General features: G+C 45.9%; 2 protein-coding genes and 1 non-coding gene across 26 annotated transcripts in view; all 3 read right to left on the minus strand.

The window, feature by feature from the left end:
• Positions 1-225: 225 nt before the first annotated feature.
• HAX1 (HCLS1 associated protein X-1) lies at positions 226-3,245 on the minus strand. The gene is made up of 7 exons (XM_006095099.1): positions 2,993-3,245; positions 2,250-2,509; positions 1,881-2,068; positions 1,105-1,156; positions 855-961; positions 638-728; positions 226-491 (listed from the first exon to the last, which is right to left on the minus strand). The coding sequence occupies exons 1-7, from the start codon at positions 3,043-3,045 to the stop codon at positions 400-402; spliced, it is 843 nt and encodes a 280-aa protein (XP_006095161.1). The 5' UTR covers positions 3,046-3,245; the 3' UTR covers positions 226-399.
• A 969-nt stretch (positions 3,246-4,214) lies between these two features.
• Positions 4,215-14,478, minus strand: part of UBAP2L (ubiquitin associated protein 2 like) — a 45,498-nt gene continuing 35,234 nt past the window's right edge. For 7 of the 24 annotated variants that reach the window (XM_014461146.2, XM_023759248.1, XM_023759243.1 and 4 more), the window contains 7 exons: positions 14,042-14,123; positions 13,130-13,347; positions 12,572-12,677; positions 7,721-7,788; positions 6,344-6,541; positions 5,876-5,926; positions 4,539-4,993 (listed from right to left, as the gene is read on the minus strand). In XM_014461146.2, coding sequence (XP_014316632.2) covers positions 4,898-4,993; positions 5,876-5,926; positions 6,344-6,541; positions 7,721-7,788; positions 12,572-12,677; positions 13,130-13,347; positions 14,042-14,123 — 819 coding nt within the window. In that variant the 3' untranslated portion in view covers positions 4,539-4,897. The other 17 variants (XM_023759249.1, XM_014461156.2, XM_014461157.2 and 14 more) reach the window with 9 other exon arrangements.
• LOC111827330 lies at positions 14,190-14,325 on the minus strand. The gene has a single exon (XR_002830843.1). It is a non-coding gene; the product is annotated as a small nucleolar RNA SNORA58 (small nucleolar RNA).

Raw genomic sequence — 14,478 nt, forward strand, 5'->3', positions numbered from 1 at the left:
ATGCATCCGTGTCTGGAAATGCTCTTGGGATTATCTCTACATATCCTATCTCCTCCAAGAGGAAAATTATTTTCTACTGGTACCTGATCTTTACTTATCAAATCGGGTTTTGGAAGTAGAACAAAATATTAAGAAACAAGGAGACGGTTTTGGGCCATGATAATTTAGGAAACCCTGGATGGTGCTAGAAAGTGGAACAACCTTAACAAAACCAAGACCAAGAAATTAGCATAAATAAGGGTTTTATTGGTCAGTTTGCATGAATGACACTGACATGCCCCCAATTCACTGTTCCACACACCAAGGCCCTGAGGTGACAGGAGGAGAAGCTAAGCCCATTGATGGTGAGAAAAGGGTGGGAGGTGGGAAGAACATGAAGGCCTCTGAGGGTTAACAAGGCTACTGGGACCGAGACCGGGACCAACGACCTAGGAATAAATCCAGGATGGAAAAGGCATCATCCAGGGCCGGAGCTGTTGGTGGTTCTGGATCTAAGAAAGAAAGTGATACACATAGACACACTAAATGGCGAGGCAGAGGCAAAGGATGGGAATAATATTAAAAAGTAGGAGAGTAAGGGTTTTCCTTTTCCAAAGAATTAAAAGATGGATCCCTTTGATTCACACTCTTCACTTACCAGCTCTAGGACTGCCATCTGCTTCTTGAAGGGTTACTGTGGTTTCCTTTCGGCCCTCACTGTCCACCACAGTCCGGCGCTCCTCTACTGTCTACAAGGAGAAGCCCCCACCATAGCCTTCACATCACTAAAGGTGAGGTCCCTGGTTTCTTTACAAAGATCCCTCTGTCCAAAACATCCTTAGCCACAGTTCCTTTTACCCTTCTCCCCAACTCACCCCATCTGGCCTAGTGATCTTGGTCACAGAGACACTCTTGAAATAGGATTTGGGCTGGGGCTGCAGAACTGGGCCAAGGCCCTCCTGGGAAACCTGGGAATCAAGATCTAGAAGGACAGAGAGAAGAAACAGGAAAGAAAGAGTCTAAGGGAAAGGAGGAACAAGTGTGTCAGGAAGAAACTTTCGGGAGGGAGAACAGAGAGAACTTCTGAAGAACAACAGGGGCTGGTAGATGTCCTCTCAGACTCACCCTTGTCCTCTTTGGCTCTAGACTGGGGGGTCACAGGCCACATATCCTCAAACTGCAGAAGCCAAAGGAGATGAAATGACATCTTTCAATCTGAAACTTGAGGAGTCACAGAACCCAAAATATTCCCAACTTCCAAAACCACCTCTCCCCAGATGATCCCATTCGCGATCGCTTTATTTACTCATTCTCTCTTTCCTAGCTTTTTATGTATCCTTCTACCAAAAAAGCCTTTCTGCCCTGGCTGGTGTGGTTCAGTTGGTTGGAGTGTCATCCCCTGCAATGAAGGGTTTTGGGTTCGATTTCCGGTCAGGTCACATACCCAGGTTGCAGGTTTGATCCCCCATCAGGATGTGTGCAGAGGCAACCTACCAGTATTGATGTTCCTCTCCCTTCCTCTCCACCTCTCTATCAATAAAGACATATCCTTGGGTGAGGATTGAAAAAAAAAAAAAAAAAAAAAGTAAAAGTGGGGATGGTATATTAAAAAAAAAAAAGCCTTAATGAACTGTTACTTTCCTGACCTCCCCCAATAATCCTGTCTTGTCCAAGAATCACATAGACCAGTGCTTCGTTTGTTTTTTTTAAAGAAAAAGCAGAACTCCTATTTTCCTCCAGAGAAAATACTACAAGCAGCTTAATATAGGAAACAGATAAATACACTAAGTGGAGGGCCCAGTATTTCAACCCAAGTCTGTTAGATTCCAACAAGGATTTCAGTTTTCGCACTCTATTAGGTGTCTCCCACAGGCTTTCATTTCCGGCTCAGATGTACTCACCCTATGAAAAGGTCTGTGGGAGCCCCAGTCTGGTGCTGGTTTTGGAGAGTCAGTTCTTGCATCACTCTCCGAGACCCCCCCAAAGATCCTGTGTTGGTGACTATCTGGATACTTAAGCATTGAGTCCCGAAGTGTCTGTCCCTCCTGCAATCTCTCACTAGGTGTCTCTGACTCAGGACCTGGAAGTTCTGCAGAAAGATGGCAAGTGTATGGATGCTGGGGGAGGGAAAGGACTTGGGATCTCTTAATCCCCCTTGAAATCATCAGTCTTCTCACACTTCCCACCCCCCAACTACTTTCTGCAGGCTCTTTATTTCACCCACCAACCCAGTAGAAACCATAGGTTCTCCCTCAGGGGCAGCCACACACCAGGAGGACGGGAAGGCAAGGTCCAGGCCCCCATCTCGCTGAAGATGTTATTAAAATCCCGTACTAGGTCATCAAAGCCGAAGTTGTCGTGGAAACGCATCCCTCCTCCAGGGGTGAAGCTGAAGCCGAAGCCAAATTCCTCAGGGGGTTGGGGACCCTCAAACCTCGAGCTCCCAGGGCCCCAGGTGGCTCCTCCTTCTTCTTCATCGTCATCCTCATCTTCATCTCGAGTCATCCCTCCAAAAAAGGGATCCCTGTGGCTGGGGTGGAGGCAGATCGGCCACCAAAATATCAGCACTCACTCCTTCAACCATGAAATCAACTCATGGGTGGCAAAGCGGGACAAGAACAGGTGTCTGGGGAGCTGGTGTGAGGATCAGAAGACTGGCCATCGGGGTATGTTTTTAATCAGGTAGTCCTCACCTCGCGACGCCTCCCAAACACCGCCCCTCCCTCCTCCCAAGGTCCTGCTCACGCGCTCACTGACCTCCACCCCGAAGCCCCACTGTCTTCCCCGCCCGGGCCCTGTTGCATCACCCCCGATTGGAGAAAGGCTTAAGCTGTTGCTTTTCCTCCTAACGACCGCCTTGGTTACTGTCGCGGGTGAGTGTTCAATGTTGTGACTTCTGTTCTCTCCACAGGAGTTGGAGTGGAGATAGATGTTTTTCCAAATATACGGTGTCAGAGGTCAAGCTCCCCTCAGAAGACCCCCCCTCCCTTGTCCGACCCGGATCCATTCTCACCTCCGAGGTCCAGAAAAGCCGAAAAAGCCCCGAAAGAGGTCAAAGAGGCTCATTCCCGTACTGGGATTCGAACCTCCAAAGCCCACCTGAGGCCCATTCACACCGGGAGGAAAGCCGGGGCTACGCCGTCGGAAACTAAGCGAAGAGTCAGCTTACGCTGCCGGAAAGCAAACCTGCGATCGACACCCGTCGTAAAATGGCCGTAAGCAGGACGCGGAGGGGGCGGGGCAGACGGGCCTCTCAAATGCGAAAGGCTTTCATTTCGCAGCAGCAGTTCGTTTGTTTTTTTCTGGTAGTGGGCGTCCAGAGTTTTCATCTTCCAAGGACCACCTGTCTCTCCTGCCGACCAACCCGGCCCAATACGGTGTCTCGAGGGTTTCATGGTGCCGATAAAGCCGCCCGAGAGCAGCCCATCCGCACAAATGAACCGGTCCCGCGCCCGCCCTCACCGCCGGTTCACCACCCCCGTGGACGACCAGTCCTCCATCGGAAACCACCTGGCGCCTTCTTGACTGGCCTCAGTGAAGTCCAAGTGGGATGGACAAAATATTTCATCAAGCTCCTTCAGTACCCAACTCCCCGGACTTAAGGGGACACATGCACTTCATCTCTCCAGCTAAGGAGCTTATTACCATACAGGATTATTTTAATTTTTCTATGCAGGCTTTACAACCAGCAGAATAAAGGCTTTGTGAGAGACCAAGGGAAATCTAGTGGAGTCTCGAAGAGAAGAAATAATTTGGGGCTCTTCAGTATCCCCCTTTCCCTATCATTCATGGCTTTCAAAGCCTCTCCCTCCTGCACTCCTACCCCGATCTCATCCCTGGCCTTCCTCTAGACTCCTTTTAGGGGTTGGATATAGCTATGGAAAATGAAACCACTCAAGCAGCAAGAACTACTAGGAAAATTGGGCCCCAAACTTCAGTTTTCCCAGCACACAGTGCATGTTGCCCTACTTTGCAATTCACTTGCTTGGACTCAGCTAAATTATACTTTGACTTTACAAAGGCATTTCTTTCAGCTCCTTAATCCTCTCCCTTTCCACCCAATATCCACTCTCCCACTCCCTTTACTGCCTGAAATCTGCCGTATATGTAGCAGTTTTTGAAGGAAATGAAGATTTGAGGTGGTTCTTTCCAGGCAACAGGCTGTGAAATTCTTAGGGGAGAAGGGAAGAGAATCCCCTCAAGGGCACAATACTAAATCATTAAGGTCAGAGGTGTTCTTAAAGGATGAAGATTTCATTTTATTCCACTGCCTTCGGGGCCTGCTAGAAGAGGCCCAGTTGGTACAGTAATATTTATTCACCAAGCTGGTCATCCGCGAGACTGAGGATGTCCTAGACGGAGCAAGAATGGGCAGAGGCTGAAGGTAGATGTTTTCTTTTTATATATACAAGACACATTAATCCATTAAATTTGAAGACACAGTACAAAAAAAAAAAAAAAACCACTTCAACTAATCCATCTGACAATGCTGTTCATATTCATGACGCCATTTTTTGTTGTTGTTTTGCTTCCTAATAATAAAGGAGGAGACATAGGGCTGTTGGGCTGATATATATTTGGGGGTTCCCCCCTCCCCACCTCACCCATACACCACCAGGGTGAACAGGAGGAAAAGGAAGGGCAGGGCCCACAGCAAAGTTTCATAATCTTGAATGCAAGGGGGAAGGAGGAAAGGAAAGGGGGGGGGGGGAGTGAAAATACAAATCCTATAATACATACAACAGAGTGGGGATGGTATGGGAATGAACAGACATGAAGCTGAGGCATGGGGTGGGCCACTGGGGGTGAGGGTGGGGCAGCGGAACCCCTCCACATTCCTCTCTTTGATGCTGTTTCCATAGTTGCCAGGCTGAGAAGCCCTCTCAGAAGATGGGACCAGGAAGAGAGGGCCAGGGCCTCAGTTGGCCCCCCAGCTGTAGCTGTTGTAGGCAGACTTGTTGGTCTGGGGCTTCTGCGGGATGGAGCTGGTCTGGCTACGTTGCCCGCTGCCCGTCTGCAGGGGAATGGGAGGATGATGGGGAGGAAAAAGGTGTCTAGTTAGTGTGACAAATTTGTGACATCTTCAGGTGGAGATTTGGAAATTATCTTGCTTTCCCATTCCCCTTGCTTAGAAACTATTCTGAAGCTTCTCAACCACAGAAAATTCGGTTTATATGGCTGCTAAAGCACCTCTGACCAAAAAACCAAAACAAAAAAAACAAACAAAAACAAAACACAAACAAAAAGCAGCAAAAATCCCTGCAAAAAACCCATTAAACAGGGGAAAGATGAAAAGAGGGCAAGATACCTTCAGCGATTAGACAGTGAATCAGTTCTACTCATTTTCAATTGTACCTTCTCCTCCCCCCACCCCCCTGCTCTGAGAAAAGGCAACTCTCTAGAGAGAATTATGGCCTCTTGAACATGAGTGATCACAAGCGATTTCATTTTCATTAATCCCCAGGAAGGCCTCATTTGGAAAGCTGCCTTTGAGAGCAAAGCAGCCCTTATTCCAGCTCCCCAGGCACCTATGGTGGAGGAGAGGTCACTTGTACCATCCCATGGCTCCCCACCCTGCCACATGTATCATATCTGGGAGCCCATTACAGGCAAGGTGGAGAGACAGTCTCAAGGCCCCAGGCTTCAGATGCTGCCCCAAGAATCCTTTCCATTGCAGTCACCAAGTGTTCCCAGAGGCGGGGAAGGGCAGAAAGAAAGAGAGCATTGAGGAGGGGAGGACAAGAGAGGAATGGGAGGCCAGAGAGCTCAGCAAGGTGTTTGTGTTTGTGTATCCCGATTTGTGATCGTGCAAACTTTTCTCAAATTCCCTAAGGCTGTGGAGGTGTAATGGGGACTGAAAAGGAGTGGGTTCAAGCATATCATTCAGTTTCATTACCTGCTCCTCCTGCTGGCGCTGGCAACAGAGAATCATCTGCAAATATGGTAGCTGAGGCAGAACCAGGATATATGGAAAATAAAGGGACAAACTTTGACAATAGAACTCCACCATTATTAGAAGGGAAAGCTATAATGTGAGGGAAGGGGGAGGGCTGGGAGGGGTAAGAGGGAAGGTGTGACCCAGGTCTGATGGGATGAGGAAAACTGTGATATGGGAGGAGGTGGAGGAGAAAGGCACCAAAGGAATTGGGCAGAATTAGGTTTCAGTCTGGCCCCTTCTCTGACATCTCCTTTGCCGGCCACTCGTGTTATGTGCGCTTGTGTCTGTGATGTGCTGTGTGCCCATGGCTGGCGCTGGGGAGAATTGGGTGGAGGTGGTGGTGAGGAAGGGTAAGAAAAGGAAAGGGGAGGCAGTCTTAAGGGGTAAGAAGGAAGAGGAAGAGAAGGAGAGAGGGAGGGCTATTACCTGGCCATCCTGCTGTAGGTGATGGTGAAGGATCTGGGAGTGCGGCTGCTGATGGGGGGTCAGAATGTGCATAAAGGGGGCAGGTGGGTAGGCAGCAGCTGTGGCTGGATTGATGGGCCCCCCACTTCCTAGGGCTGAAGGCAAGTTGAAGGAGGCGGCAGGAGTACCGGAATGAAAACCTTGTTTCTCAAAGGATTGCTATCCAGGAGGATGGGAGGAGAGAGTAAAAGGGATGAGCAATGAATCCTTAGGATTTGAGCCCAAGCTCTCCCACCCTCAAAAAGCAGTATGGTGTCATAGAAGGAATGCTGCACCTGAAGTCAGATATTCAAGTCTCAGTCTCAGTTCTGCACTTTAATAGCTGTGTGATCCTGAGAAAATTACTCTCTAAGCTTGTTCTCTAATATATAAAACAGGGATGCTTATTGACCTCTTAGTTGTAAGGACCAAATGAGAAGCTGGATGTGAAAGCACTTTATAAAATCTGTCATATACAAACATAGTGAAATCTGCTGACTACTCCTTAGCACCCCTATCTCTGGAGTTGGGTAAAAATAGGAACTCCATGGATTTTTTTCAAAAGAAATGCTGAGTTATCTTTAGTGTTAAAGGTCTTGGCCATGAAGCACTCCACTATAACTCCTAATACTTTATATGAAACTTTAAATTATTTATGGTGGTGGGAGAGAAAAAAAAACAAAAAAAAATCTGTGGATAATTCAAATGCTTCACTTTAGTTATTGACATGGGCTTTGCCCACTCCTTTCCCACTCTTTATTATAGATATACTTACAAAGAAGGGAATGAACTTACTTCCCTTCATTCCATATTCATTCTCTTTGAAAGTTATGCCCTGACCGGTTTGGCTCAGTGGATAGAACGTTGGCCTGCGGACTGAAGAGTCCCAGGTTCAATTCTGGTCAAGGGCATGTACTTTAGTTGTGGGCACATCCCCAGTAGGGAGTGTGCAGGAAGCAACTGAATCAATGTTTCTCTTTCATCAATGTTTCTAACTCTCTATCCCTCTCCTTCTCCCTTCCTCTCTGTAAAAAATCAATAAAATATATTAAAAAAAAAAAGTTATGAAAAGTTTGGGTGTGCGTAAGTTAAAGACCAATTACACAATAAATCACATGACACATTAAAATTTTCCAACCTTCCTATGACATTTCTCATTTGTTCTCTCCCTCCCTGAAGACTAAATTTAAGCTTCCTCGAGAAAGTAAAGTCTAAAGATGAATCATTTGCTAGTAGAATGGGTTTCCTGACACCTGCTCACAGGTGTTAGGGCTGTTCCTGCTCACTTCTATCAATGCAACTCCATCTTCTCTATGTCCATCTCTCTTTTTCCACTTCCATCCAGAGCCAGGCACCTACCTGGGTTTTGGAGTACACAGAACCCGAGATATCTGGCACGCCCGTGTTACTGGAGGTGACTGAGACACCTGGGGGAGGAGGAAACAGAGGAGGATTAGCTCAGCTAGCTGCCTGATCCCTCTCCCTGGGAGGTGGTGAGTGACATGTGAAGTCTTTCTAGCTATAGCACGGCAAGGGAATTTGGTCTGTTTTTCCAACTTCAGGTCAGTCTTGAGGGATAAGAGCTCATGGCACAAAGGCTAGCGAAGGGTTCTCTTGTCCTTTCCAGGTGTGTACTGAGTATATTGTGAGAGTGAGGTGAGTGGGTTTTGGGGGGACAAGGGGAAACAGCCAAACTCACTAGTACATAGTTTTCAAAACACCTCGGTAGCAAAGCCCAACAGGAATGTATTACACTTATAATGTCCATTTCAAGTCAATCCACCCTAACTGCACTCGGTCGTGCTCCAGAAGACAGGTACTCTGGCTCTTTTCCTGTTCATGAAGAGACACTCCTGGGCTCAAAATCCGTGCTTTCACAGCATAAGGTAAGTATTAGAGAAGCAGTTCAATTCCACCTCCAAGAGTACTTTTATTCTCAGAGCTTCAGCTTAGTCCAGCTTCTCTAATCTTGGAGCTTCCAGGCTGTATACTTACGAGCTGGCATAAAGATGAAGATCCGTCTATGCATTTTAAGGAAAGGGGAATGAGGAAGGCCTATAGGAATAGGCTATCTCCTGCAGTCTCGGTGGAACACAAAACCTAAATGTTACTCTAGTTTACAACTTTAGCTTCTCCATGAGATAAAGGCTTCAATCCATACTCTTAACAACTCACTTGTTTCCTTTTGAAAAACTCTACCACCACTACAACGTAAAGGAAACCAAAGTAATACAAGTCCTCATTTTAATTTATACTCCTTCAACTGAAATACACATAGTCTATCTCCTGGGGCAAAAGGTCAAGGATATAGGGAAAAAGCCATCAGGTAAGCTAATCCAGCATTTTATCTTACTAAAATTGTATGCAAAGATTTGAGGCCAAGTAACTCAAATTTAACTAGGAATTTAAAGCATGATTTTAAAAGATATATTAGTTCTCATGAATTGAGATAAAATGAAACTTCAGAAAAACTTTGTATTTTAGTCTATGTTCTTGGAGCCTTCTCCTTTGCTGTTAGGATTACTTTGACAGAAGAGTCTTTTAGAAACACTATACTGAAGTGACCAAATCACAAACGAAGAATCCTCCATTCACCCGCAATTCAGCAGCAATCCCCCTTCAAACTCCAGAACCCAAATCCTCCCAATGTCTAGGACAAAGGCAGCCATCAAAAGTTAAGCCCACCTTAGACAGCCACTTTAGAATCTTCCCAATAGAAGTGGCATCTTAACCTGGAAACCCCTCCCACATCACAAGTCCAGATAGTTCCAGGGAGGAGCAAACACCAACTAGGAGAAAGAACAGAACTACAGAAAGCAAGCATGAGAAAATACTTCCCCGTGTCCAAAGTATCAACTCCATGCTTTCTAGGCACTAAAGTGAAAGACAGGGACAATATATGACCGGATCGAGTATTTTTCCCCTTCCCTTTTTTCAAATCCCAGGAGCCCATCTGGTAAATCACCGGCAGTAGGCCTAACTTGAAAAAACAAGCTTATTTTTTGTATGGAAAAGGCTATGCTGATGAGGCTTATATGGAAGGTTTGAGTAAAGTGGAATAGACAGGAAATAAATAGAACATTTCTTTAGGAAAATGAGATAATGATTGAATTTTACTGCAAAGACTCAAACAGCTTGCTGAGACCCCTTGGTCATCCCACACAAATGGAAGAAATGGCTAACTTGACTCTCAAACTGGGTGGTAAGGAGCAATTTAGTTTCATTCTTTTCAGAGGCTGGACTAGCTAAAAACCAGCTTATAGTCCAGAGGCTTTAAGTTGGATATTGGATAAAGGGACTGGAAATACAGGGGGGAAAAGAGATTTCTCCTTGTAGTTGCCATAATAGCCTCAGTGTAAGCATTAGAGGTCCCTACCTACCCTTTACCAATTATTAGAAAGCTCCTCAGGCTCGAGTTCTCTTGTTTTCCTTCCAAGAATCAAAATCCCCTTCTATAACCGATTCCCAAACATGATGATCATACTAACACCATGTGGACAACAGGGAGGAGAACCCAGAACCAAGAACCACTCTCCCCTTGGAAAGTTGGTTACACCCCCAGGACAAAATTACTCCAGCAGGCCAGGAACAAAGGAAGTAATATAGGGGTTTCCAATGAACTAAGAATGGTGGTCTCACTGTGCAAGTTAACTGTAAACAAAGGGCTGGTGGTGTACTAGTTGGATTGAATGGGGATTAGAATTTCTATAGTCCAGGATGTCTAACCAAACCTCTCCCACACATCATTAGCTACACCCACAAGTGCAAAACACTAATATTCCACAATCCCTGAAGGGACTAAGAACAATGCTCCAGGCTAGCACAGTTTCCACAGCCTGAGTCATCAACTGGCTGGTCGCTCAAAACTCTATTAGATCTCAACCAGCCACTTGGCCTGAGGGAACCAAATGTGGAAATTAAGCCTTGAAGATACTTCTCCAACAACAGCTCTGAACACCATCTCTTCTACCTTTCACCATGACATGACACTAAACCTTTTTTCCTCCCCCCGTCCCCCCTGCTTATGTCAGAGGCAAGGGGAAGATCTAAATGGAAAGTGAAGAGCTATAATAAGCATGGAGAATCAGGGATTTTCTACAAATAACTTTCTTTACCAACCAATCAACAGGTTGGAAACTGAGACTGTTTCCCCTCCCCCACCTTCATAAAAATCACCATACTGAAAAGTTACCAGTTCTTTGGCTATGCTGGAGTTTGATTGAAAAGGCCACCCTCCACCCTTCAGCCACTGCACAACATTGGATCCTAGTGTCCAGAAAGACATGCACGGAAAGAACGCCAGAGTTAGCTAAAGAAATACCACAGTTTATTGAAGACTACAAATATTTTTTGTTACAAGTTGAAACTACATGCCTTCCAGAAAACAAAAGCAACAGCAGGTGTGTGCATTGATGCTTCGGAGGTGCTGCACCGCTTGAACTCGAAATGGGTAAGACAGGGTCAGACACATGGGGGAGAGGGAACTGGGGGAAGGGCAAGTTCAAAAGCCCAGAAGGTATCCACCAACTCATTTCCCCAAGCCACGCAGGCCATGGCCTCAGCTCAGCAGGCTCTCCTCAGTGGTCTGGTTTCTGAAACAAGACTTCAGTGCAAATTTATACACACACACAAAACAGAGCCCCCAGCCTTGGGCCAAATTAGCTCTCTGCCGTCCAGAAATGCTTGTAAGGGGGTGGATATTTTCTTCCTAAAAGGAATCAAATACATAAAAATAAATGAATTTAGAGGTTGATGAGGAATGGGATGACAACCTTCTGTGGGGCTGGGAACTGGGGGTTCTCAAAAGGGCTGTTAGAGAGTTTCTGAAATCCCAAGGGAGGTAAGAAGCTCCGATTTCCAGAACCAGGTATGCTATTCTTGAACCTGGTCCAGCTAAAACTTAAATCTAATCTTGGAATGGGGCCATTCCAAATCAAAGAGCTTATAATACTTCCCCAAGGGTTAGGGTGGATCGTGCTCAGTGAGAGGAATAGCCACCAGGGTTCCTAGATATTAAATCTCAATGGGTGCCTCAGGATTTCTTGAGTTTAAATCTTGATCTAAGTCATACAACACAGTTCAAAACTCCACCTGGCTGTTAGTTCCCAGACCAACTGCCATCTGTGCTCAGCTCAGAGTTTCCAAATTATTAAAACCTTGGGCAATTTATCAACTTGGAGGCCACACAAGGGTGAAGAATGCAGATGCAGCTCCATCCAAATCATCATGAAACCATAACTGAGCAGAGATTTTTGAAGTACAATCCTCAAACCCATCCTCCTCCCCCCACCCATATTCATCTACAAATCAATGAAAAAAGTAGGTGGAATTGTTTTATTCAAAGACTCCTTTTCTTACTCCCTGTCCTCCAAAAGTGGAGTATAGGTTGTCAGGTACAGGAACAAGGAAGGGATGGACTAAGAATCTTTTAAGTCAGTACCCATTCAGGAGATTCCAACATTTCCCTCTCTGCCATCAGATGTGCAAATGGATTTTGCAAAGAGCCCAGCCATACAAGTGAAGGAACCTAAAGGTCCAACTCTCACTTTATTGAGTACAGGCATACTTCGTTTTATTGCACCTCACAAGTGTTGCATTTTTTGGAAAGTGAAGGCAAGACCATCCACCATCAAAGACTACAACTCACTTTATTATGGTGGTTTGGAAGAGAATCCACATTATCTCCAAGGTATGCCTATACTCATACCCTAATTCTTTCTAACCACATTTTAGGTCTCCTAGCTTGGGATTTAAAAGGGGCCACATAAAAAAAGTAGTACTACAAAGATATATATGCTAAGTCTACTACAGCACACTAGCAAAGAAACCATTTAACCCTTCTATTCAGTAAATATGACCCTTTTGTATGATCGGTACCATACATATTAACACTTGCCTCCATTAACATCTCAATGAAATCTTGGGGCCCCTTGCCTTGCTTCCCACCCAAATATTAGGCCAGCCAGCATATGCTAATAGCCAATACATGCTCCAGGCCATCCCTGTCATGAGTGAATATATGGTCTAGTATCAAGCTCCTCTGTTGGGGCTGCTCAGGCAGACACACAAGCAGTCATTAGCAATCATACATGAGCAGCAGCACACCCTCACCAAGAGAACCTTATTTTATCAAGCACAGTCTTCCTCCTTGAAACTCATTTAATAACATCCCACAGACACCACTGACAGCTGGGGTCAAGGTAAGCTTACCAGTGTTGTATCCATGAGACCCATATCCACTTGGCTGTTGGAAAGGGGTGGCCGATGCATTCACACTGACATTCACACCATGCTGCTTGGAAGAGGTAGGAGCCACCTAAGGAGTGAAAAGGCCAGAACTGCTGTGAAATGGCAGCAGAGTACCATTCACCCTACCGGTCTTCGTTCAGGGACTGAAGCATTCAGATGATTACCCATTGTGATATAGGCTGACTACAGTTCACTTAGTGAATGAAATAGGCTCCCTACCAACTTTCTAAAATCCGTCAAGTCAAGAAATGGTACGTTGAAAGAAGGGAAAAGGGCAGTGATAGCAGGGAATGAAAGACAGTCTGGGAGTAAAGCTATATGCTATCATATTCCTACTTTAGCTAATTCTAGTAACAGGTAATCCTTATCCCAATACCCCCAATTCCAGCCCCACTCCCTCCCCCAGGCCAGAAAGAGAAACTGTTCTGCTTTATCCATTATTAAAGTCCTTGAAAGCAGCTAGGATAGTCTAGGGTTAGGATACTTTACCACAAGGAAAGACCAAGCCCAGGTACTCACAGGGAACACAGCAGGCCCATACTGGAAGGTGCTGGGGAGGCCCGGAACCCCTGTGTAGTATGGCAGGCTGGTGTAACTGTAGCCAGGAGGCAGCGCCGGGTTCAGGAATGTCTGCTGCGTGGTGTGGTGAGTCTGCGTCTGGTTCTGTTGGGGTTGGGCCAAGGTAGTGGCCGGGGCTGGGGAGGAGGCATCCCCACGGCCAAACTTTGTGAGGTCACCTGTGACAGGAGAGGCTAAATGTACCTGCCTCTTTCAGCCCCCCACACCAATGCAGAATTACTACTTTTGGTTTCCCATGATTCCAGAAAATCCTGTTAAATTTGAATTACATTTCTTTGCAGCTCCATTTAGCACTGCCCAGCACACAGCAAGCACAGTGCTGTCAAGGACTAATGTCAAATGACTGTGCAATGCTGTAGCAGAGACAGGCTCTCAGAATAAAGTTCCTGCATGATTTCCCTGCCTACTCGTCTTACTTCATCTCCCCCAACTCTCCCTCCATGGGAACACTACATGCTAGATTCAAAAAAACAATGATAGGTCAAGAAAATGGTAGATCAGTGAAGGCCCATGGACAATCAAGGTAATGGCAATGAGACTGCCCCTGTGAGTAGGGTAAGGAGCAGAGATGAGCAGAGGACGGTCAGTTCAACCACTGCATTTCCTGGAGAATGTCTGAAAACCATGTCAAAATATCATCTGGAATCACAGGGAGACAACAAAAAGATAAGGAAAAACTTGCAACATGCCCATCTTTAGCAGGATTCTGAATCTACCAATACTGATTCATCACATCCATTCTATATTTCTGCCAAAGATCTTAACTGAACTGGGTCCCTTCCTGCTACTAATCACGTTTCTGCCACCAATCTCAACACAATCTCCTTTTATTTAGCCCTATCCCAGTCCTACCAGAATAAGGGTTGCTGGACAGGCTACCATCCCTCCCAGTCAGCGGCGTGGTGGGTGCAGGAAATGGGATGCTGTAGTAATCCTAGAAGAGAGAATTAAAAGAGCAGAGATTCAATGCCACTATTCTCCTCTCTGCTGAGAGGCAGGAAAATGTTGAAGTAATGCAACTTATCCAGCCACCGAATAGGCTGGCTAGAACTAGCACAAACTCCAAATTACTCTTGCATACACTGTCCCCCCTGCCTGGCCATGAGCACAGTCAAGCAAGGTCTACGGGTATGCCCAGTGTAAAACACACCAAGTCCACCAGGACCAGTAATATTCTCAAACCTGTAGATAATTAACCCTAATAGTCTACTACTACTGAGAAAATAGATCTTTCTAGAATTCAAAGTGTCTGAAACATACAGAAAGCATCTTGAGAGTTCCAGGTACCC

Source organism: Myotis lucifugus, unplaced genomic scaffold (genome assembly GCF_000147115.1).
Source record: "Myotis lucifugus unplaced genomic scaffold, Myoluc2.0 scaffold_151, whole genome shotgun sequence".
Lineage (NCBI taxonomy): Eukaryota > Metazoa > Chordata > Mammalia > Chiroptera > Vespertilionidae > Myotis > Myotis lucifugus.